Genomic DNA, 26,485 nt, shown 5'->3' on the forward strand with positions numbered 1-26,485 from the left:
CCCTCTGCCCTCCCTCCCCTCTCTGTGTGTCGTCTACTGTATAGGAACCATCTTAATAAGAATTAGCCTATAGCTTTTCTAACTAATCAATGATCTGAAAGCTGAGCACCTACCAGGCAAAGCTTGTATCTAGAATTCTAGATCTGTGGTTCTTAGGAGCTCCTAACAAGCAGCAGGGAATGATTTATTTCCAGTTTAATTCAATTTCTAAGTAACACAATGACAGAATGTGTGAATATTCTGGTGATTAGTTAAACATTTACTGTGATAAAAAAAACATCAGGAGCAGAAAGCTTATCAACCACCCACCTGTCACTCACAGCAGCCACAACCTCGATAGGCTTTATGCACAGCTCCATTACTTCCTGTACTTAAACAAGCTCCTTTACTTCCTGTCTTACATTATTGGACAAACTGAATAATCCAGGTGTGTCTGACTCTGATCTTAGTCGCAACAATGGTCAGAGACACACCTGGATTAATCAGTTTGTCCAATAATGTAAGACAGGAAATAAAGGAGCTTGTTTAAGTTCAGGAAGTAGTGGAGTTGCGCATAAAGCCAATTATGCAGAACTTATCTCAACAGTCATCATGAAGGAGTAAATTAGCTGTAGAGACCAAACTGTTCCTGTACCAGGCTGTAAAACAGGTTGATTTCTGCTGTAAAGTTGGACATTTTAACATGAGAGTCTATGGAGACCGACTCACTGCTGGAGACTCACTCTAGTGGTCAGGAGAGGAACTGCAGTTTTTTTAACACTTCACTGTCACAATCAAGCTGAAGACCGCCATGCTCCCAGCACAGTGAATGCAAACCAGAGCTTTGCATCACTTATTGTAGGTCTGGTGGTTTTACATGTCACAGTTTCTTTAGCCAAAACCATGAATCGCTCAGAGTCTCTCCACAGGGGCCGAGTTGAGGATTAATAAGGGCCAGCAAGCTATTTATTCCTTGAGGCCCTCAACGAGTTAATCCAGTCATAATAACACAGGGATGTTCCACATGCATTAATGTTTCTAGCTACTTTTTTCACATTTGAAACAAACATTCACTTTGACTCAAGGACAAGGTTTTCACATGCTGGTGGTTAAAGGGATAGTTCAACATTTTGGCAAATGCACCTATTGCCATAATCCCTATAGTCATAGGAGTAGGTTCATTACCTTTAATTGTTGGTGCAAGCTGTTTTTAGATTGGCGGGGCAGAGCCGCGAGCTCTGCACAGCGCATGGTACTTTCATGTTTCCCTCATCAAACTCATCAAATACACAATCCAACAACTCCAAAACGCTCTGGTGGACAAGTTGGGACCTGCACATTCACTACACTATAAATAATAATGGAACGTTACAATGCAGAGTTGTTGTCAAGGTAAATGCAAAACCAGACACGGCTGCTTGGCAGAGTGACTGCAAAAGCGGAAGTAGTTCTGAGAATTTGCTTCATGTGTCGTAATGTTACATAATTATACGTTATTATCTCATAGTGTGGTGAATGTGCAGGTCACAACTTGTCCACCAGAGCGTTTTGGAGTTTGTTGGGTTGTGTATTTGATGAGTTTGATGAGGGAAACATGAAAGTACCATTCACCTCCATTGTGTTCACTGAGCAGCTTGTGTCTCTGCTCCACCGATCTAAAAACAGCTTGCACCGACAATTAAAGGTAATGAACCTACTGCTATGACTATAGGGATTTTGGCAATAGGATAATTTGCCAAAATGTTGAACTATCCCTTTAAAGGTCAAAGGTCAAGATCCAGTTTACCACACAAAAGTGATTTGGCCTTGCTAGCACGGTGGATGTCCACTGGGACAAACTGATGAGATTATGGTGGACAAAGGTGAAAGGTCAAGGTCAGTGTGACCTCACATAACAAACACAAGTAAACAATGAAAAGATTTAACACAGTGGACAGAGGAGTGACCTGAAACCAGTCTGAGGTGGTAACTAATAGTTGTGTAGCTCATTATCTTTACACATATTGATGTTGTTGACAATCTGTGGTCATGTGTGATGTCTTGTGTTTTGCAGCCATGGATCTGACCCGGAGGCTGGTGGTCTGAACTCAGCCGGGTCAGCTCGGTCGGCCTCGGGAATCCTTTTCCTCGACCGACCATCATCTCACTGAGCTTCACAGACTCTCACACACTCACACACACACAACACCGGTTCAACCCTCCTCCACAGAAAGCACACGCAGCAAACATGACTGACAGATTGACACCCAAAGTCAAGCCGGCCGCCGGCCCCGTGCTCCCGCCCGAGCCCATCGACATCATCCGCATCAAAGCCCGCTCGCGGCGGGTCCGGCTCAACGTCGGGGGTCTCACTCACGAAGTCCTGTGGAGGACACTGGACCGGCTGCCCAGGACCCGTCTGGGCCGGCTAAGAGACTGCAACACGCACGAGTCGTTGCTGGAGATCTGCGACGACTACAGCCTCACCGACAACGAGTACTTCTTCGACCGGCACCCCGTGGCCTTCTCCTCCATCCTCAACTTCTACCGGACGGGGAAGCTGCACATGATGGAGGAGATGTGCGCCCTGTCCTTCGGCCAGGAGCTGGACTACTGGGGCATCGACGAGATCTACCTGGAGTCGTGTTGCCAGGCGCGCTACCACCAGAAGAAGGAGCAGATGAACGAGGAGCTGAGGAGGGAGGCGGAGACGCTGAGGGAGAACGAGGGAGAGGAGGAGGACCAGGGCTGCTGTCCCGACAAGAGACAGAAGCTCTGGGACCTGCTGGAGAAACCCAGCTCCTCTGTGGCTGCCAAGGTAACAACAGCATGTACACACACTCCACACATTGGTGATGAGGTCTGATCTGTGGACCAGTGTTTGTCAGGTGACCCCTGTGTGATGTGGTAGTGATGTCATCAGGTTTATCTCCATTCACACTGCAAGAAAATCTAATATCTTACCAAGAATATTTGTCTTATTTTTAGTCAAAATGTCATTTCTAGTCAAAACAAATTTAAATAAGACTCAAAACATTAAAAATCAGCTTGTTTTTAGACACTTTTTCCTTCTTTCAAGCATATTTTCATTTAAAATAATCTGATAGTGGGGCAAGTTTTTCTCCCTTATTACAAGCACAAAAAACTTGCTTTCACTGGCAGATTTTTCTACTTATTTCAAGTGAAAATGTGTTTGAAACAAGTGAAAATTATCTAAAAACAAGTTAATTTTTAGGTGATGAGTCTTATTTTAAGTGGAAAGAGATTAGTTTTGACTAGAAATGAGACATTTTGACAAGAAATAAGACAAATATTCTTGGAAAGATTTTGAGTTTTTGCAGTGCACGTTTCAAATTTAGAACATCAATATGACAAACTGGAGGTGCGGCGTCTCAAGTTGCATTATGGGAAATGTAGAGTTCAGTATATTGAAGCTTGAAACATGCTAGGGACTACAAGTCAGGACATCACAGACTTTAATCTAGTATGTTTTTTCATCTATTTTGATGTAACAGAAACAGGAAATAGGAGGTAAAATCTGCTCGACTTGAATCAGTGTTTATGAAATTACTGCACATGGCCTCAGCAGCCAGAAGTACATCATTAAAATCAACGTGTCGACTCTAAATCTAAATCTGAATATGGAATTTAAATCAAAATGTTGAATTTTGAAATTTAAATGTCGGTGAAATTAAATATTTAGCTGATATGCAAATTCACTCTGCTGGTCCTGGATGTCCCCAAAAAAATTTCGGGGGCAAAGAATATCAATGAAACGTTTGCAGTCCTTGCAGAGATTGCACTTTTAGATTAGAATTAAATCGGATATTTAGATAGCATTAATTATGAAAATATTAAAGTTATTTTTTTTAAGTAAATGTCACAGATATTAGTGTAAATCTGGTAAAAGGTGACATCATTTTGAGCTGTAGGAAAAATGTTGCTGCACCACTTTACACTTTGCACTCCATACTCCGCACAATGAGAAGAACCTAACCTTCTGGCCTATTTAAATATCTTTAATATGTATATTACGAGAGAGGATTAGGGCCACTGTAAAAAAAAAAAAAAAGTGAATTCTGACTTAGAAAAAAGTCAGAACTCACTTTTTTTTCTTTTTTACAGTGGCCCTAATCCTCTTTACTTTGACAAGTTAAAACTATGTCAACATTTCATCGCTGCCATCTGAAAAAAGAATTATGGCGAGGGTCTTTTGAGTTAATCAAAGTTCAGACTGAATGATTTCCCACTAATGAGCAGGATTTCATTTGTTGTGTGTTGGACCTGTGCAGAACCCACACTCACAGTATTAGTATTCAGTCCTAGTTGTTCCTTGAAATGAGCCCGACTCCCACTGAGCTCTGATCTGTTTCCTCCTCATGCTCTGCTCTTCCTGCCTCTGATTAGCAGCTCCGACAGATCCATGTACAAACAACACAGGCCTGTAGAAAGCTCCTGCACCTGCAGAGACACTGAGGAGGAGGAGGAGGAGGAGGAGGAGGAGGAGAGATCACTGCATCCTGTCCTGTGTTGAACTGTCCTGCAGTCCTCACATAAACTGAAAATGGTTCATTCATTGAATCGCAAAACAAACAAAAACAAAAACGCACGACACATTTTCACCCTCCTGCAGCATTTAGGATTTATCCACACACTTATCTGTGGCTCAGATTTCTGCCTTCAGCCCAAAACAATGGAGGTGAATAGAATTGTGTTTGCTGGCTCACAGAGCTCCTGTTACTCTGGATAATCCACACGACACAGTGTGAGGAGGAAACAGCTCCTATAAAAACTGAATCCTCACTCAGGGGAGCTTCTTCAAAATCCTTCCCAAAAAAAAAAAAATCTTCACATTTCATATCCTCCAAAAGAGATGCAGTGGTTTTGTAGCATACAGATTTACTTTCTAGTTTGGTTTTTTGGGGGATGGTTAAAGGATTATTGTGAGGGTAAAGACTTGGTCCACTGATGAAAAGATGACATCTTTTATTCTTTGCAAAAAAATAAGTATGGATTTCCTCTGAGATAATCTGTGTGTTTGTTTGTGTGTGTTTGCAACGCGTACTTCATGTTCCACATTGTCCGTCAAATGTTTCTCTAAGCTTTGTGTAGTGGTACACACTGAGAGCTTTAACATGTCATTTGACCGTTCACCACACTGAGTTTATACTGTATTCCTGTTATTGTCTGCAGCAGAGCAGGAGGCAGATAGACAGCCAGTGAAAACACAAGGCAAGCAGAGCATCAGCCCGTTACTAATGATGGAGGAGAGGAGGAGGAGAGTAGATGAGAGGAGGAGGGGAGGAGAGGAGAGGAGAGGAGGGGAGGGGAGGGGAGGGGAGGGGAGGAGAGGAGAGGAGAGGAGGGGAGGGGAGGGGAGGAGAGGAGAGGAGAGGAGAGGAGAGGAGAGGAGAGGAGAGGAGAGGAGAGGAGAGGAGAGGAGAGGAGAGCAGAGGAGAGCAGAGGGGAAGGGAAGAGAGGAGAGGAGAGGATGTTTACTGTCAGTACAGTGCAGACTCTCCTTGTTTATTTTATTTATGAGGAAATGTGAATGCGTTGGAAAAATGTCATATGAGGAGAAAGAAACAGGTTTGAGAGTTTGAAGAAGGAAGAAGAAGAAGAAATCTCCTGGTTCTCTGTTTGCAGCCGGCTGTGTCCTGTCAGCAGCGTGAGCAGAGTCTGATCTGAGCTGAGGTTTAATCACAGAGAACCACACTGGACCTGATTATGTGTGGAGCTCAAATGGCTGAATCACCACCAAGTAGATCTAAAGTTTGAAAGTGGCGAGGTGGTAGCCTATGTGGCGGTGCAGGCTGCTGCCACACATCTGCGGGTATCGCTTCAATCAGGAGGACAGTCGACTGAATGACTGATTGATTAGGTTTCAGGAGACGAAGCTGCAGCAGGAGCCCTCTCCTTCAGCCTGGTGAAGGTTCTCTATCAAAAGTGCAAACAGAACAATGGGCGTTGTTGCTCCGTTTTGAAGAGGTAGTCCCAGAGACAAATCGATGTCTGTGTAAAAGGTGGCAGCAGCACGGTGGTGTAGATAACTGGGTAACACTTTACAATAAGGTACGCAAAATTAGAGTAGTTACTGAAGAACTAATGAGTAGTTCATGCGGAACTGAGGTACACAAAATTAGAGGAACTAATGAAGAACTATTAAGGAACTAATGAGGAACAAATGAGTAGTTACTGAGGAACTATGGTACACAAAATTAGTTACTAGTAGTTACTCATTTTGATGTCTCACTACTTTAGGGTATACAAAAAAGGTATATAACTAATGATTAAGTAATAGTTCCCCATTAGTTCCTCAGTAATTTGATTAGGCCTAGGTGTTTCTGAAGAACTGACCATTAACTAATAGTTAGTTCATCATAAGTTCTTTAGTAACTACTCATTTGTTCCTCAATAGTTCCTTATTAGTTCCTCATTTGTTCCTCACCAGTTTCCTCAGTAACTACTCTTATTTTGTGTACCTCAATTCCTCACTAACTACTCATTAGTGCTTCATAGGTGCCTCAATAACGATTCTAGGTATACCTTATTGTAAAGTGTTACCCAACTACACTTCAACATAAAGTTTGTGTTGAAGGAAGCTACAGCAGCTTGAACATGTGGAGAGGTTGTGGCACTTGCCGGGTTGTGATGTCACTGTGAAACTGCATGAATGTGATTGAAGGTTGTCGGTGAAGCCATGCATTGCACCTCTCTAGATGTGTTCTTTAACGTAATCACTTAGTCCAGCAGGTCATTGGTTTTTAGTCGATTTCCATTCAGTCTGTGCAGACTCAGGTTACACCTCACTTCAGTGGCCCTGAGAGCTCAATACACTGACACTTAAGAAAACATACGCACATACACGATCACAGAGTCGCAACCGCAGCAGTCCGGGTTTGAGTCCGACCCCTTTGTGCTATCATCTCCTCTCTCTCTTCCTCTGCTGGGATATAGTTGTTATTCAATACGTCAAGAGTCACAACTGAGCACGTAACGGAATCAGTGTTTGGTGTCAGGTGTGTTGTGTCTTTTCAGTCTTCGTGTTACTGCACGAAGAAGCTGTTAGCACAGCAGCGCACAAGGAGACTGAACCTCCAGGGTCGTGTTGACTCTCAGTTTCAGGGCGTCGTCAGAACAGTGAAGCAGGTTGTGTGAAATATAACAAACATAAAGTTCACAGTCACTGAATGGGATGAATGAATGGATGGATGGATGGATGATCACATGGACGGACGGATGGATGAGTTGGTGGGTGGATGGGTGGATGGATGGATGGATGGATGGATGGATGGATGGATGGATGGATGGATGGATGGATGGATGGATGGATGGATGGATGGATGGATGGATGGATGGATGAGTTGGATGGATGGATGGATGGATGAGTTGGTGGATGGATGGATGGATGGATGGATGGATGGATGATCACATCGACGGACGGATGGATGGATGGATGAGTTGGTGGGTGGATGGATGGATGGATGGATGAGTTGGTGGATGGATGGATGGATGGATGGATGGATGGATGGATGGATGGATGGATGGATGGATGAGTTGGTGGGTGGATGGATGGATGGATGGATGAGTTGGTGGGTGGATGGAAGGATGATCGCATGGACGGACGGACGGATGGATGGATGGATGGATGGATGGATGGATGGATGGATGGATGGATGGATGGATGGATGGATGATTTGGTGGATGGATGGATGTACCTGTTTGTACTGTTGATCCAGTCTTGCAGATCTGTCTGATGACAGTCAAACTGTTTCACTGAAATAAAGACTGATTCACTTTAAGATGAGAACATGAGACACCTTAAAGACCTACGTTACCATGGTAACAACTAACAACACCTGCACTGACCAGTAGCACAAACAACAACCAAAAAACAGGAAAATATGGCTGATCAGTTGTGGTTTGCTAACACTGTTAGAGAATGCAAAGAGAGGGAATTATTTTATTTTTTTAAAAGATTTGTTTTCAATTCAGATACTTCTTTTATTATTTCATTCTTCATTGAATTTTCAAAGTAAAAAAATGCAACTTTAATTATAAATTTGATAGTCAGAAGTAAAAGAGATGAGTTTAGACTCACAAGTCCATCTGTGTCAGACTGTTGTATCTGAGCCACAGTCAAAGTCTGTCTTTGTGAAACCATCTCCTGGTCACACTCAGTCAGCCAATAAAGATCAGACATTTGGACCTTCAGGTAAAAGAAGTTGCAACAACAAACACGCTAAAAAAAAGAAAAACTCTTGAATCAACACAACTGGCTTGTATTCTACTTCATACCTGACCTCCCTGTAAAACCTCACAGTCACTGGTTTCGAATCAGCTCCTGTTGTGTCAGGAACTCAGGACCAGTTGTTCAGGTTTCTACCAGTGATATAACAAAGGCCTTCACGATCAGACCTCTACTGTTGAGACCACAGCAGACTGAACGTCATCAGCAGCCGAGGTGGTCACTGAACTGAACATCTACAGGCCAGAACGAGCCGGTCGGACAAATCCAAACTGTGATTTTTGTTTGTATTTCAACCTTTAACAGAGAGCTTTCTGCCTGTGCAGCTTCAAATTAGCTCCCACCCTCTGATATCTTCTCCTGTGTTTGTCAGTATTGGGTTCAGCTCAGTTCAACAGCTTTTGCTGCAAACCTCAAAAATAAGTTTTGTAAAAATTCTATGGTGTCTAAGTAAAGATGCAGCGTTGAAGCTCCTTTAAACACCAGGATGAATCAGTTCAATTCAGCCTTTGTGGTCAGTGATGGCTGCACACCTTCCTCAGGCCAGGTGCTGCAGCTGATAGGAAGCTGTGTGATGTAATGTGTCGGTGACGTGTCCATTGTTTCTTATGATAAAGGTCCAGTTTATAGACGCCTCATCTCTCTATAAATACAGCAGCTCTGGCCGTCACAGGTCCATGTGACCGCCGTGGAACCGTAGTGTCAGCAGGAGGGAAGCTGCTTAGGCCGCGCTGCACCCAGACCAGCCGTGTGTGTGTGTCACTCCGGCTCTCAGCCAATCGTAGCGTCCCTTCCTGTGTGACGTCGTGTACAGATCAGTGCTACCGCTGATTAGAATAGAAGCATTACCTGGCCGTTTGGAAAACACGGGGGCGGCTTGTGCGCACACACACACACACACGAGTCCAGATGGACAACCATCCATGATAGTTTAGAGTTATATTGGATAATATGAGCATTAAATGTTCCAATAATCGAGATTAGTTTCATACACTTTACATAATCTGTGTAATCTTCTTAGTTTTGGCTCTGATTACATTTTTTACATGTTCCCCCTTTTCTTTTGTAGTGAGAGGGACACACAGATACACACACACTCACACACACACACACACACACCAACCAACCAACCAGATGATTAATTTCAGTTTCTTTTCAAGAAGTCAGGTAAATGTATTTAGTGTTTCACCTTGGCATCTTTTAGTTTGACAGTTTCTCACGTCAACATGATGAAGAAGGTGACATACACACTGTGCCGTCCTCAACACACATTTTTCTAAAACTCAAAGCTCTGAGTTTGGGTGAGCTATGACAGCACATCTTCATGCTTGGTCACCTGTTCATAGTGGAAACACACACACACACAGAGTATGACTTAGGAGTACGGCTTAATCTCCTTTGGGGCTTTTACCAGGACTGCTGCTGCTGCAAATAGACTAACTGTTGGCAGGTTGGATAGTCTGTCCTGTCCACCATCTGACCTGCTGCAGGGAGGAGGTGAGGGAGGGAGGGGGGCGGAGCCAGTGAAGAGAAACTCTTACCTCAGTCATACGGAAAATGTTCGGATTCATTTTAAGTTAAAATATATGACTCAGGTATAAGATCAGTACTGTGGTAACAATAAGTGACACCTGCTCCAGTGATGGGAATAACAGCGTTATAAAATAACAGAGTTACTAACGACGCTACTTTTACCGACACCGTTTTTTTTTTCTGTTCCCACACTGTACTCCCCATTGGAGCATAGTCTGGGGTTTGCTTTTTCTCCTCCCCTCTCCTCATGTTATAGGTATTTTTCTTACAAACTTAATTTCCCAGCAATGGGATCAATAAAGTATCAATCAAAATCAATCAATCAAATCATATCAATAAAATGTGCCGTTACTTAACTCAAGAAGTCCTGTCACAAAATTATACACCAGTTAAAGTTTACATTATAATACACTACATCTACAACTACATCAACTAGTCAGAAAAAAGCCGTTGTATTAAAAAGTAAGACAATAGTCACTTTTCCTGGTAATTAGTTACTTTAGTTGCATTTTTGTCAAAAGTAACTATAACTAATCACTTTGTAAAGAGATATTTAATGGCAAATTGGCCTATTGCCATAATCCCTAAAGCCATAGCAGTAGGTTCATTACCTTTAATTGTCCGTGCAAGCTGTTTTTAGAACGGCGGAGCAGAGACGTGAGCTGCTCAGCTAACGCAACAGAGGTGCACAGTATTTCTACTCATTCCCCTCATCAACATTTCCCTCATCAAACTAAATACACAATCCAACAACTCCAAAACACTCTAGTGGACAAGTTGTGACCTGCATATTCACCACGCTATGAAATAATAATGTAACATTACGACACATGAAGCAAATACTCTACTGGAATGTAGTTCCGGCTACGCATTTACCTGGAAAACAGCTCCATCTCATAACGTTCCATTATTATTTCATAGCGTGGTGAATGTGCAGGTCACAACTTCTCCATGAGAGAATTTTGGAGTTGTTGGATTGTGTATTTGATGAGTTTGATGAGGGAAAGGCAGAAATACAGAGCTCACATCTCTGCTCCGCCGATTTAAAAACAGCTTGCACCGACAATTAAAGGTAATGAACCTACTCCTAAAACTATAGGGATTATGGCAATAGGTGAATTTACCAAAATGTTGAAATATCCCTTTAAAAGTAACGTGCCCAACACTGACCTGCTCTGATGGTATTAGTGAATGTGTGGGTGAATGTGTCTCAGTGCTGATGAACTTCCTCTGTCCATTTACTTGGAGTCTTAATTTACCCAGAATGCACTGCACCACATTTTCGTGAGGTTCTGACTGCACACTGCAGTGAACACACACACAAACACACACTCCCTCTCTGTGTTTCTCTGATGAACCACTGGTCCATAGCTGACAGAGTCCAGCAAGTGGCTCCGGCCTCTCACAGTGTTTGTCTGTGAGCTGCTCTGGTCTGGACCAGAGGTGAGAGCAGATTGTGTGCAGCTCTCAGGGGGGAAAGTTTGTTAGGAGAGTTTCTTTATGCACAAACATGACGGCTGTGAACACAGTTGGCAGCTCGTGACGACTTCTGTAGGCTTCCTGACCAACCAGCTCTCTGATCTAAACTCTATCTCAGTTATACACGTCTATTTGAAAGAAATGGCTTCTTATCCAGCAAAAAGAATATGTGCATTTCCCTAACTGCATAATATGACATCATATTGTACTTTTTCGGTATATTAGATAGATTAGATTAGATTAGATTAGATTAGATTAGATTAGATTAGATTAGATTTTTAATTGTCATTCATTATTTGATATTATAACATTATATTTACAATGGGTTTTATGCACAGCTCCACTACTTCTTGAAATAAGCCAGCTCCTTTATTATTTTCCACTACAGGAAGTAGTGGAGCTGTGCATAAAGCCCATTCCCATAGAAAATGATTGAGAAGTGGAGGGAGATGTCTGGTACATTACGTTTTAGGTTCAAGAGGAAGATGACAGGTTGTAATGTTTTGTCGTTTCTAACCAACATCTTCATGACTGAGATGTGGAAACTGATTTTGGACAATTTTGTAATATTGTTGTGTGTGTTTGTATATTATATCATCATCCAGGTGTTTGCATCCAGTATTTACAGTAGTTAAATGATGAGATGGGGGTGACACCAGGACTCATTTATTTAATTTATTAAAGGTCCCATACAGTAAAATGGTCCATGTCCATGTGCTCTCTGATTACAATGGTTCTATTTTAATACTGTGAAAGTATCAAAGTGCAGCTTAATCCTGGCCCAGGTCCCGCCCACCTGAACCCACCATCCTACTTTTTTTTTTTTTTTTGTACTTGTTTTAACTCTATTACCTACACAGTACCAAGGGGTTCTGTCACTGAGCTGGCAGCTACAGGACACAAAAACACATGAGGGATGTGCTGCACAGTCATTGGCTGACAGGAGAATGATGTCAGAGAGCAATGGAGAGGAGTTCAGGGGCCACAGAGTTAAAATAAAAAATCAGTTGCACAAATAAAAATAAAGAATTCCTTAAAATGTTCATCATTCCAACATGCACTATAGCACAATATAATAAAGACAAGTTGGTTACCCACACTAAGTTCAATTTCATAAGCAAGCTCATGCCAGCAGTTAAAGTACAGGCAGAGTGTTTCCTTATTTTGGCATTAAAGGGATATTTCAACATTTGGCAAATTTGACCATTGCCATAATCCCTATAGTCATAACAGTAGGTTTGTTACCTTTAATTGTCAGTGCAAGCTCTTTTTTCGATCGGCGGGACTGAGATACAAGCTGCTCAGTTAAGACTACTGAGGCTCATGGTATTTCCCTCATCAAACTCATCAAATACACAATCCAACAACTCCAAAACACTCTTGTGGACAAGTTGTGACCTGCACATTCACCACGCTAGTTCTGAATATTTGCTTTGTGTGTCGTAATGTTACATAATTATAAATGATTATCTCATAGCGTGGTGAATGTGCAGGTCACAACCTGAGTGTTTTGAAGTTGTTGGATTGTGTATTTGATGAGTTTGATGAGAGAAAGGCGGAAATACCATATGCCTCCATAGCGTTTGCTGAGCAGCTTGTATCTCTGTCCCGCCTATCGAAAAACAGCTTGTACCGACAATTAAAGGTAACGAAGCCACTGCTATGACTATAGGGATTATGGCAACGGGCGAATTTGCCAAAATGTTGAAATATCCCTTTAAACTCTTTAAACTGAACGTCTTAATTTGCTAATTAGCAATCATTTCAACACTTGCAGGTGTTTTCATTCTTCCTGAATGAAACAGAGGACATGATAGAAGTCAACAGTGAGTCACCGTGTGTGTGTGTGTGTGTGTGTGTGTGTGTGTGTGTGTGTGTGTGTGTGTGTGTGTGTGTGTGTCAGTATTGCTCAGGCAGCATGTTTTCACAGACAGCAGTAAGTACTGTAGCTGAGTGGCTGCTCAGGTCCACAGTTTTCTGGCACTGTGCCTCCAGAGCAGCAGCAGAGTGATGTGTATTCACTAATGTACTGTAGCTTTCCAACACTGAACGTTTTAATTCAAATGAGAGAGATTTATATCTCCATCAGGAAAGAGGCTGATCCAAAGTGGTTTGCCATCTACAGTAAAGTTCATCCTGTCGACGGTGAATCTCTCACTGGCCTGTGTTTCTGCTGCTGGGCTGCCTCTCTCCGTTTTCAGGCAGACACCAGTCATGTTTCCTGCAGCTGATTAATGTTAATATTATTAATGGATGGCTGTGCACAAGCTTAATGGTCGTTTTTTTTTTATCAGAGGAGAGAGGAAGATTTCTCTCAGTCTTGTGAATCCTGCAGATGAGTCACCACAGCTGTATGACAGTCAGTATAGAGGATACTGTATGTGCACCTGTTCCAGCATTACATTGTGTGTTATATGTCAACGGATGTGTTTGACTCCTGGATCAGAGTCTTCTCCACATTCAGCCCACCATGCAAAATGACAGGTCTGTTGGATTTGAGAGTGGTAAAACCTTCCTGACCCTCAGATTTCATTTCAGACAACTTTATTAATGCAATACCAAGGACATAAACGCAACTCCTATACCAGAGGCAACAAGCCATGAGCCAATTCAAGGAACAATGAGATGGAATAAGTATGAGGAATAAAATAGATATCTAGCCCCTATAGTAAATAAATGACATCAATACATGAATGACTGAACATTAAAACTTAAATATAACAGTAAGTTAAAATGACAACTAGGCTGTCAGCATTTCATAGCCTGACAACAGAGAGAGTGAAGGACTTGGAGTTGAGGGCAACACTGCAACACTGACCTGAGAGGAGTACATGGTTCAGTTGGCTGACAATTCCTTTGCTTTCTGGGCCAAAAAAGACCATATGTCTCTGTGCTGGACTCCAATTATCTTTGAGAAAACTTTCAGCTCAGTACAACAACAACAATACAAACACAGAGAGCATGTATGTAGAGCTGTATGAGGTGAGAGCAGCAGTATCTTCTCTGCTCTTTTCATTTGTCATCCTCTCACACACAGTTCATCATATTTTCATCATGTGACTTCATACTCTAGGTCAGTAGTTCAGGAGGTTTTTTAGCAGCAGCTTAATTCTCCACAGAGGTGTCCTGCTCTCCATTAAAACCAGAGCGGGGATTAAAATGAGTAGAAACACTAGAAAAAGCAGGTTTACTTTAAAAATCAGAGAGACTACCCAGGAACGGAGGTCTGCAGTTGTTTTTAGACATTTTGAGATGGGACACATATTGTAAAGCATACTGAAATGATCAGCCATATTTTTGCCACATTCAAATTTAAATGAAACAATAAAACAATATTTACTGTTATTGTTGTATTATAACATAAAAATGAAATAGAAAAAAAGTAAATGTGGTTTTAATTTTCAATGTAATTTTTTTTCTTTACCACATTCACACCAGTATTTATGAACTTACCTTATTTGCTCTTCTTCATTTTTACTTATCAATATGTAATGTAATTTATTACATGTAAACATATATATATATATATATATATATATATATATTTTTTTTTTTTTTTAAGATAAGTAAAATTCACAAATCTAACTTTGGAGCTAAATGTTGCAATTACGTTCAACCTAATTTACTTTACAATCGGTGCCCCACATTTAAGTCTCTAGACATTACATATTGCAGGTTATGTTTAGAGCCAAATTAGTCCAAAATGTAGCTGCTTTAATGGAAAGCTTTACGTTTATTACAATCTTTGTGTGACCAATTTCATTATGAGCTGCTTACAATCTGTAAACATCCTAATTAAATTGACCTTTTTTATTTTGTTGAAATACAATTTTAAAAATTGCTTTTGAAAAAAAGATAGAAACTAATGATACAACTTTAAACTATTAGAGTGGAACATGTTGTAATTGTAGTCACTGCCTGTTCAATTGCAATTTTCTAGTTGGATGTAGCTTAGTTCCCTCTCATCTGAGACACAAAAACATAGCTGTTAACAGTGTGTATGTAAACCCAAAGTCTGTTTAGATTTAACATCGATTGTACCTATGATAGTTTGCTTTGTGCGACAGATGTATTCAGACTCTGTCATCTGGAATCTGTCTCAGCCCCGGTGAGGACTACATGGGGTTACACTGTGTCAGGATCAGCTCTGCTGCTAACTAGCAGGCTAACCTCAGCTAATCTGAGTTAGCTGCAGTCACGTGTTCTCATAATGATCAGCACATTGTGAGGTGACAACATCCCCAACTACATCCAGGGCCCTTGCTGGGAATTCTGGGCCCCCTGAAAGAATACTAAAGTGGGGCCCCTGCCTCCTGACTTTTCCACTTTTTTTCTTAGACTATGTATTATCATTTTTTATTTAGCCTGCTTTGTTTTGATGCTAATGCAGCATTACTATGAGTACTAGTCAGGGTCTTATGCAGAATAATTCAGTCATACAAAGATTAGACTACTGGGGTTTTTATGGGCCTTACTGGGCGCTGGGTCCCTAGAATTATCATCACCTTTTCCCCTATACAATGGCCCTGACTACATTACACATGTTTAAATTCATGTTTTAGGATTTTCTAAACTTCTAACTTTCCTGGTGGAGTTATTGCAATTCATCTGAGGGGTTCTGATCATCAGACTGTTGTGTACTTGTTAAGGAACCTTTTTAGTGACTATATGATGCTGCTTTTTGTTTTCCTTGTTTGGCCTGAGAATGAATTGATCTCAATTGTAGGTTTCAGCCGTCCTCCGTCCTCCGTCCCCCGTCCCTCAGAACATGCGGATGGCAGGAAGTGTGTGGGTTTGGGGGGATTGTGTTCAAAATGTGACAAAAAAACGGATTCCTGAGACAATGTTAAACCAGCAGCACCACGGTTCTCCTTCCGTTGTGGTTCTCTGTAGGTGTTTTGGTGATGGCCCTGCCTGGATGCTGGCTAATAACACAGTGTGTCTGGCTGATTACAGCTCAGCATGTCACACACACCAGCTACAGGCTTCTCTTTGGGGTAATTACTGTAATTCTGACTCTGGCTTTCTGTCTTCAGTCTTTATTTGTACTACCATCAGTAGGCCATGAAGACATTCACATCCTAAAGATACAGTGTTGTCATTTTTCACGCAGTTGGTGCAATGTGGAAGTAATTTCTACAGCAACAGTGACAAATCAGGCATGTCTGAAAAGTACAAGCTCATCGTTGTGTGCGAATGTGTGTATGTGTGTGTGTGTGTGTGTGTGTGTGTGTGTGTGTGTGTGTGTGTGTGTGTGTGTGTGTGTGTGTGTGTGTGTGTGTGTGTTATCCAGCTGTCATCATAGTGTTGGAACACAGCTGGTCATCAGCGAGTCGAGATTTGATTTGGGGTTTCTTGATGCACTTGGGTGCTAAAAAGTCTTGTAATGAATAAGCCACAATTACATTTTGTACTAAGGGGATATATATGTCACCATTAACAATGTGCTCCACAAGCACACTGTTTCCCAGCAGTGAAAGCAGAACATCTGGATCAGTGACTGTAATAGTCAGACTGACCCCGGTGGAGCAGCAGATGAAAACAATAGGACTGCAGAAGGCAGCGGATTTATAAATCAGCCACGTTGACCTCTGCGGCAACAGCAGCTGTCCAACAGATCCTGCGCCTGTTGTTCCAGAAATACCTCCACGTATTGATCAGGGCTTGGGTTTCTCTGCCCAGTCACTCCAGCCACTCCTTCACTGGGTCTTGATTTTTTTTTTTTCCTGCCTCTGTCACTTTCTCTTCTTTGCTTATTTGCTATCTGTCTGATGTGTAATGCCTTTCTCTCCCTCTCAGTCTATACACCACAGTAATGGAGCCACCCAAAAGGATCAGGTTTTCTCTGATGATAATGATTAGTAGATGCTCCTCACATCCCTTCAACAGGATGGGAAAACAAACAAAATGCATTTGTTGGAGTTTTTTGTCTGAAAACTGCAGAGTCAAAGCGTACAGAGTTAAACATCAGCAATTAATCTTCACCCTGGCAGGAACACATCCCCACCTCCTCTGGTTCACTTCACTGTGGTCTTCAGCTCAGTGAAAAATACCTGATGGAAACAGTAAAATTCCAGTAAGAGTCATGAATGCTGGCAAAAAAGTTTGTACTGTCGGTCTCATCGGATTTTCTCTTGATGGATTATGTGATAAATGCTGATGGTAACAGTTCTTTGCCAGATAAATGTGAATTGCGATCACGTTTGAAATCAATTCTGCTGCGTATTTTAAATATATGGCAGTAAATAGAGTCAAAACAGTGTTTTTACACTGTCTTCTCATGACCGCTTGGTATGTCCCAGTTAGTTTGCCCATACACACTTTTATAACATATATAAGATGTAGTAATGTTCCAGCGAATGAATGGAAATGTAAAATGTATTTTATACACCAATTTGATCGCAGAATCTGACATTTTTTGTGATTTTTATTCGATTTAAAGCTCTTGAATGGAAACCAGCTTTATTCTTTTTTTTGTGCTCTTCAGATTATTCAGTTGACAAGTGGATGGAATCATAGCTTAGTAAGTCCAGAACCTACACACATCTATCTATCTGTTTCTGTCTCCTCATTATTAAGACATTGGTTTCTAGCAACCACCATTCCAAAACAGTGTTCAACCTCTGGGGACCATGAGTATCTGTAGCACAGGTATCAGTTATTCGGACCAAAGTTTAGGAGGCAAAGGTCACAGGAGCGATCCAGTCATCAGGAGTTTCACAGTAGATTTTGTTCGCGCTCACACACAAATGAGAGAGAGTGAGTCTGGACAACTTCTTCCTCTCTTTGAAGAACGTCCTCACCGTTGACATAACGATTCTCGGAGTCCAGTTCATTTCTTTGTTAGCTACTCGCTGCGATATGAACTCAAAGTGCTATTGATCAGCTGGATCCTAAATGTGGAGGCTCCATTAATTCTTCCTCCACTGTACAGCTTCTAAAGCAGCTTGTGTGTTCCTGGTACTGCTTTAAATCTGCCCTGGGTGCCAAGGTCACAGCATTTGGCAGCCATTAAGCCATTAAGACGCTGCGGGGTGGACACACTTTGATACACCTGCCCTCTACTTCCCTTTGTCCCGTCTCCCTTTTCTATTTATCTTCTCGGTCTTCTTTCCACCGTCTTCCTCTTTGTCTCTCAGTTTTCTTTTTCTTGCTTGCCTTTGCAGTTTTGTTGGAAACAAAGTCTCTCGGTCTGAATGGGATTATCAAGAAGCGGAGATACTGCACCCTGTGTAATGCTGTAATGCTTGGTGTCCTTTGACATGATTGTGATCGGTCAGATTGCCCCTCACCGGAAACTGAGCTACCCCCCCGCCCCAATCACGTCATTTTACAGGAATTCTCTTGGGTTGTGTGGACAGTTGTTGTAATGGATTAAATAACAAGCAGAAATGATCTGAGCTCAAGCAGATAGAGCACAGTTTAATGTTTCTTGTGTAACAGAAGTTTGCTAGTACTATTTGCAACGACAACTCATATTTGAAAATATCATACACTTTTCTTAGGGAACAGAACCTGGGTGTGGTATTCAGACTGGAACAACATAGTGGGTTATCTTTCACTACATGTTCACAAGTCATACCTATACACTGAGATTCTCACTGAGGACTTGGGGCTTGTATCTTCCTATTTGGCAATAACTTATTTTTTCTTCTCTGAAAAGAAACTTATTTCATTTTATGGAATGCTGTACAGTAATAGTCTTCATTTCTTTCAAATTGTTTGACCTTGTCTGACCATCTTGGACAGGTTTATAAAAAAACAGCTTGAAAAGACAAGAGGACAAACTTAAGAAAACCAATTTCAAATACATTTATGTAAATTGATTAAAATATATATATATTTTGTAGGAAGCAGAACAAAAATTGTTTTGCTGTGTATTTGCTGTTGCATTACCATAAGGCAGTTTGCTCTTTTGTACACTACCTCATGATTTTGTAAAAATGTGCATCAATTTTCATGTTGTTTCACTGGAAATAACAAGATGCTAAAATTTGATTGGCTGTTGGCAGCAACACTGATTTTAAGTGATCAAATGTAATTTTTTTGTAAAAGGTTCTACATATTCACTATAAATCACTGTACCAAAGTATTTTAGTCATAGTGCTTTCTAATGGCCCATTGGAATGTTGGCATTGCTCCAATGTTATACCAAACATGTTAGGTTTTGTCAAAATCAATTAATGATAATGATTTATCAGCAAATGAAGTCATATTGGACAACAAATTATCAACTAATTAATTAATGTCCACAGAGGATCATGGTCAAGTTTTGTAAAGTTTTCACTAGGGGTGTGTATTGGCAAGAATGTGACAATATGATATGTATCACAATACAGGTGCAACGATACGATATATTGCGATTTAATGTTAGCTAACTTGAGCGTGCAGTGAGCCACAGAACTCTTGCGAGGTCTCATTATTGCGGAGCGGAGAAGTCAATGGCTGAATCGCGCCATAACTGATTTGATAACCACTGGTGAGGGTGTAATAAAATATTGACACACTGAAATATCGCAATATTTTATTTCGCAATACCGTATTGATGTCCAAAAGCACTTGATTTTTTAAATTAAGTAATTTACATGAAAACTTTCCCGGCAGTGGTTTATTTTTGTTCTGACTGCTGGTGAACCACTGCCGGGAAAGTTTTCTTTTCTTTTTTTTTTTTTTTTTGGATATCAATACGGTATTGCGAAATAAAATATTGCGATATTTCAGTGTCAATATTTTATTACACCCTCACCAATGGTTATAGATGTTTTACATGAACACATTTTTTGATTCTTAAGATATGACCCAAATTGCAAACTAATTACTGGTCTACATGTATTGTTAATTGCATTAACCTATGTAAATATATCATATGATACATACATTTTTGTACACTATTAAGGATTACTTAAGCATTAATGAATTCATCATTTATAATACATGAATACTCATTAGTATGTATTTTATAAACACAGTTAAAAATGTTTTACACATCATTGATAAGCACTAACTGTATTTATAAACTACATGCTAATTAGTATTCATGCTTTATAAATGAAGAATTCAGTATTTATTAATGTTTAACTAATGCTTAATAGTGTGTGCTTATTATAAAGTGTTACCACATTTTGTAACCAGGGCATGTTACACCAGAGGATAACCCCACACACCTTCTTTGGTAAAGAAAAGGTATTGCGTCAAAGACAAGTTGACTAGCTAGCTAACACTGACGTACCATAAATGAGGTTAATACGTTATGTAATAAAAATGAATTACTTCAACATCACCAGCTTGTATCATGCTAGATAGAAAGCTGATTTAACCACATTATCCTAATTCAATAACTCATGTCACCAGTTGTTCACCAGACCTGTCGCCACACTTAGTTTTAGCACTGTGATAGCACTGAAGAGTCAAACACACTATGGTCTCAATCACTCTTGTTAGCTCCCTGTTTTAGTTGATCCTGATTTGTCCCTACTTTAAGGTGCTGGCTGTAGCTCACTTAACAGCTTAAGAGTTTTCTAAAGACAGAATGAGGATTTATATACAAGACTCCATTCAATCCAATGAGATTTTACTGTTGAAGCTACTGAATTATGTAAATTAGATATTGTTTATATATTATATATTACAATATCCTGACTGGTAGGCTACTCCAACTGCTACACTACCATATCTTTACTGTTTGAAAATGCATCCATTTGCAAGAGATATAAATAGTTTCTCTTATAGAAAAAGCACACATGTACGGAAGGTAATCTGTGCCATGCAATAATTTAGTATATTAGCAAAACCTTGAAATCAATTTCATATTTGAATTGTAATTATGTAGATGAATTCAGGTGGCAGTCAGATATTTCTGTCAGGAGAGTCAGTTTTGTTTTACATTGATGCTGAGCCATTGTTCACATTCTGTAAACTCTGTGTCATTGATTGTTACCACGGAAACATTGGTCTTAAGTCTGAGTTATCTTAGAGATAAGGCATACAATGCTTTTGGCAGGTTGTATTTGTGAAACAGTCTGACCTGACACCTGTGAGTAGAATCTAGACTGGCATCTAGCTACACACAAGTAGCCTACGAGATAGATTTGTGAAACTGGCCACAAAAGCCTCATGCATTTACAGTGAAAGCTGCTCAGTGTGCTGGAAATCCCTGATAGAACCACTCTCAGTCGTAACTGACCTATCAGATGTTGAGAATGACTGACTGTCCCTCATGATGTAGCAGCAGACACAGAGCACGAGGCCTGTCAGTCATGACATTATACACACAGTATGTACAGTACAGTACACAGAGTGTTAAATTAAAGATATAACCAGAACAAATAGTGTAGAACCGGGGTGATAATACTTCTATACATAGAGTACAAGAGGTCACTGAAGAGTTTGATGAGTATTAAACAGGATGTGAATCATTGACTGTGGCCTTTACAGTCCCCTACAGTGGAACAACACCTCACTAAGACGCTGATGTTGGTTTGGCTCTAAATTTCCCATCTGCCCCGGACGTTTATTTATTCATTCATTTATTTATTTCTCATGGGTGGGGGGGAATCGGGGGTAGGGGTGTCCATCAATTGTCTGATTCTTCCTGTTGGGGGAGGAAAGAATGAGTAACCACTTCTAACCTCTCTCTATCCTTTCTATAGATAGCAACACAATCCTATTACAATTATCCTGAAATGTCCTGCAAGGGCTGCAGAGAGAAGACTCAGACCACACATGCTTCAGCTACCTGACTTGGCTTGTACATTAGAACTCCTTGTTAATGTTTTTTTTTTTTTTTTTTTTCTTTGAACAGAGGTTGTAGGTTGTAGTGGTAGCCCTTCAGTCAGTTTTCTAAGTGGGAAGTATGACAACTGTAGTGGGGCAATGATAATTCAGTCAGATTTCCACACATTTAAATATGCAGAAGCAAAAACGTATCAGTTCTGTTCTGTAATAATCATTTCCCAGTGGATTGTTAGTGGAAGTACATTTCCTGAAGCACTTATACTTTACTAAAGTATCTCCTGTCATGCTATCTAATAGCTGTATTTTAATTTCAGAGAAAAACATTATACTCATATACATTATGTAGTCAGCTGCATTTAGCCTGAAGAGATGGCATCTCAAAATGAATTTGTCTCCTATTAATGACCATGACTCCTCAGGTTTATCTGCTGACCTTTTAGAGAGGCCTGACTTGGGATCGACACATGACCAAACTGTCATGTGTAGCTATAAAAGCAATTAAAAGCAGCTCCACCTCCAGAAACAATAACATGTTCCTACTGGTGCCTTTTGATACTTCTTATTTTCATGCTCACTATATGCATACTGCTCTATTGATAATTCTGGGCTCTTCACACCTCAAGTGCGTTATGTGGGCTCGTAAATCTGTACACTCCAAACCTTGATGACATCACTACGAATAGACAAGAGTCATCCATCCCATACTGTACCATATCCATGCAGGCCGATCCCAGCTGACATAGGGTGAAGGCAGTTTTCCACTCAAGAGTAGGTTAGGTTCCCATTGGGCCCCTCAGAGGACAAGATTATAACAACTACAATGTGGTTAATGGTGTGAACGGCCATGCACAAGAGAAACAGGAACAACAGTCTCCTTTGTGAGAGTCCAGTGTTCCGTCCTCTTCAACACACTCAGCTTTACTTCACAGCAGAGAGACTATTGCTCCACTTTTTTACAGCCATCAGGGCAGAAATAACAGCAGCAGTGACTATGTTAGTCCTGCTTTTTCATTAAAGAGGAGTAGACCATATGGCAAAGCAAGTGATGCTGTAACTGTAAATGTTTCCCAGTGGAGCCTGATGTTAGGAACCACTGTGTCCTTCATTAGCGTCCAGTTATTGTGCTTTGCAATCAAAAATCAGATAGTTATAGTGAAACTCTCACTACATGTAATGGGATACAGATTTTAGGGATAAACCTTGTCGCATATTCAGGCCCCATGGCTTATGAGATAATTTACTGTGTTGTTAATTGACTCCAGTTTGCAATCTAGTAATGAACACTGCAGATACCTGGAGCCATGTAAATTGCTTTAGTGCAGAGGTCAGGCAGATTCAAGGGAGGCTCAGTGAATGGAAACGAACAAATACTACAGGTTGAATTTTCTAGAGACAATGAACTATGCTGCAGGTTATCACCTCTGAGGGCTAGCTGGAAAAAGTCATAAATGAATAAACACAACAAGAATGCTCTCTGACAAAGAAGTTTGCCATGTCCTTGTACAGAATGGCCAGTATATGGCGACATATGATGTAAGTCTTTCAGTGTCAGCTCAAAACACAGTGATGATGAAATAGGGATTGTTGAAAATGAATGAATTAAAATGAAATAAAAAGCTGCATTGAAAAGCAAAAGAACTATGACATTTAAGCTCATGACAACTAAGCTGAATTTTCTTGCAAAATATTGTAAATCTGCTCTGTAATAAATCCCTGTAAAAGATTACATTTGCTGTTATGAGAGAAGAATCATATCTTATCTTATTGTGTAATTCAGAAAGTATGTGCACATGCTCTTTCACTTTTGTAACAAAGGATTTGGGTTCATCTCTGGATAAAAATAAAACACTGACCGACTAGGGGCACAAGGTGAAAAGTAAAAGTTCATCACCCTGGGAACACCCAACCCAAACCCTGCACAACCAAACATGTCATCTGGATGATTTTATTAGAGGGAAAGTCAGGTGACAATTCATCAATAGTTAGGATTCATCATCTGGAGAACATGAAAAACCATCTAAAAGTTGTGTGAGATGTTTCAGTCTGAACCAAAAGGATCATGACCTCTGCACCCCCTTCATCTCTCTGTGTTCATAACTACAAATATGCTTTGCTGATGCAGTAACACACGGTTTCTCTTTGTCTGCAGGTCCTGGCCATGATCTCCATCCTGTTCATCATCATTTCCACCATCTCACTGTCTCTCAACACCCTGCCGGAGCTGCAGGTGGTGGATGAGTTTGGCCAGTTCAACGACAACCCCAGCCTGGCCCATGTGGAAGCTGTCTGCATTGCCTGGTTCACCATGGAGTACGTACTGCGCCTTCTCTCAGCACCCAACAAGTGGAATTTCATCAAAGCGCCGCTGAACATCATCGATCTGCTGGCTATACTGCCTTACTATGTGACTCTCTGCCTAACTGAGTCCAACAAGAGCGTGCTGCAGTTCCAGAACGTGCGCCGTGTGGTCCAGATCTTCCGAATCATGAGGATCCTGCGGATCCTGAAGCTGGCCAGGCACTCAACGGGACTCCAGTCGCTAGGCTTCACTTTACGAAGAAGCTACAATGAGCTGGGTCTGCTGATCCTCTTCTTAGCCATGGGCATTATGATCTTCTCCAGTTTGGTGTTCTTTGCTGAAAAGGATGAGGATGCCACCAAATTCACCAGTATCCCTGCCTCCTTCTGGTGGGCTACCATTACCATGACCACTGTTGGTTATGGAGACATCTACCCTCAGACCCTGCTGGGCAAGATTGTAGGAGGTCTCTGCTGTATAGCAGGTGTGTTGGTCATCGCCCTTCCCATCCCTATCATTGTCAACAACTTCTCTGAGTTCTACCGGGAGCAAAAGAGGCAGGAGAAGGCCATCAAGCGGAGAGAAGCTCTGGAAAGAGCCAAGCGGAGTGGAAGTATTATTTCTATTAACCTAAAGGATGCTTTTGCACGTAGCATGGAGCTGACAGATGTGTTGGTGGAGAAGAGGGAGGAAAGTAAGTGTCCTGTGGACAATCATCTGTCACCCAGCCGCTGGAGCTACCACAAACACTACTCCAACACGGAGGTGAGTAGCCCTGGAAGGTCTCAGCACTCGCATTACCACGAGGTGGCTCAGCTGGGATCTCCCCGTCGAGTCAATCTAGCGGTGAACAAAACCCCTCAGCACCTCAGCGTGAAGAAGCTGGAAGAGGCTTACAACAAAACGGTGCCCATCCAGGAGCAGCAGGAAAAAACTCTGGAGGAGCAGGTGGAGATGAAAACGCTGACATCCACGCAACGCCGGCAAGCTTCTCCAAAAGTCAGCAAACCTTCCAACAAGGCGGATGTTTTTTCAGGAGAACCGGGAGAAAGTTCTCTTCTCCACAGTGCTGAAGGTCAAACTCCTGCAAGACAGCAGCGCATCCCCCCTCCCCTGGATCTGAGTCAGATCAGCTCCATGGAGGTGAACAGAGGCACTGACGGATCCATCATCAAAGAGGGTTTGTACGAGTTCGTGTCCAGCCCCAAAGGAAGGTCTGGAGACGGGGGTTTGGTGCCCCAAAGTGTGGAAAGTGTTGGGGTGACCTACGACAGCATCTCCAGCACCTTGCCAGATTGTAGCAGCCCTCAGAGGACAAGAGCCCTCAAGGTCGACTTCGTCGGGTCCCAAGATGACGTGCTCATGGCGGTGATGACACCCGTGACGACCCCGGGCTCGGCCAAGCTCGCTCAACTGCTTTCTGATGACATGGTTTCTGGGTTTTCTTCACCTCCACAGGAAGTTAAATCTCCGCTGGCCATCCTGCAGTCTCTGTCCCCAGCCCAACAATCTGTTAGTCCAAGCAACTCCCAGGGGGGAGGTGAGGGCTCAGCAGCCAGGAGCTTAGAAGGTGAAGGGCAGCTCACAGGCTTAAGCCACCAGGGGAGAAATCACATGGAGAAGTCTTCCGTCGGCTCGGGCAACAGTCCGAGCCCACTGTCGGCTAAAGCCAGCCCGCTCAACTGCACCCAGGAGCTGGTCACTTTCGAAGGAGGGGAGGAAGGAGAGGAGGCAGCGGAGCAGACGGGGGAGAAGCGAGAGAACCACGTGGTCCTGGACGGAAGTGTGACGCCGCCCTGCGAAACCAGCATGTGAACCCAAAAAGCAGAGAGAGGTTCACAGACAGGGACGCCAAACAGACAGGTTGGGGGGGTTGGGGAGAGACTGATGGGATAGAAAAGGCAGCAGCTACCCAGAATACACTGTAACAACTATTACCAGTGGTCCACTCGTTGACAAAGACACTGAGGGGAACACATTTAGGCATATTCAGAGTTGTTGCAGCTTTTCTGGGGAGATGCACTCATCATATCCCACAGGACTCTTGAACTCTCTCATCTCTTTTTCTGGCCAGCGCTGCTGTCAGGAAACAGGTGTCTCTGCAGCATTGTCACCTTGTGGCATCATTGACGGGCATTGAGGGAAGTCAGAAGCACACTGCCCCCGCGGTCTGGGTTCTATCCGAACGGCGGTCTCGTGTCGGCACTCGCTGACCTGCCCTTTGAAGATCAGAC

The 26,485-nt window shown here is 41.9% G+C and overlaps 1 protein-coding gene across 1 annotated transcript; it reads left to right on the forward strand.

Annotated features, from left to right (window-relative positions):
- Positions 1-2,144: 2,144 nt before the first annotated feature.
- On the forward strand, positions 2,145-26,077 carry LOC146970876 (potassium voltage-gated channel subfamily B member 2-like). Its single transcript, XM_085804831.1, has 2 exons — positions 2,145-2,776; positions 24,102-26,077. Exons 1-2 carry the CDS (start codon positions 2,207-2,209, stop codon positions 26,064-26,066), a joined length of 2,535 nt encoding a protein of 844 aa, XP_085660957.1. The 5' UTR covers positions 2,145-2,206; the 3' UTR covers positions 26,067-26,077.
- Positions 26,078-26,485: the final 408 nt, after the last annotated feature.

The sequence above is a fragment of the Trachurus japonicus genome, chromosome 17 (genome assembly GCF_045865225.1).
Source record: "Trachurus japonicus isolate A0001 chromosome 17, Traja_1.0".
Lineage (NCBI taxonomy): Eukaryota > Metazoa > Chordata > Actinopteri > Carangiformes > Carangidae > Trachurus > Trachurus japonicus.

Excerpts from the sequence above, each read along its gene's own strand:
- LOC146970876 (XM_085804831.1), top strand. The coding sequence starts at position 2,207 with ATGACTGACAGATTGACACCCAAAGTCAAGCCGGCCGCCGGCCCCGTG. Across the intron at positions 2,777-24,101 it reads GCTCCTCTGTGGCTGCCAAG|GTCCTGGCCATGATCTCCAT; the intron begins GTAACAACAGCA and ends CTTTGTCTGCAG.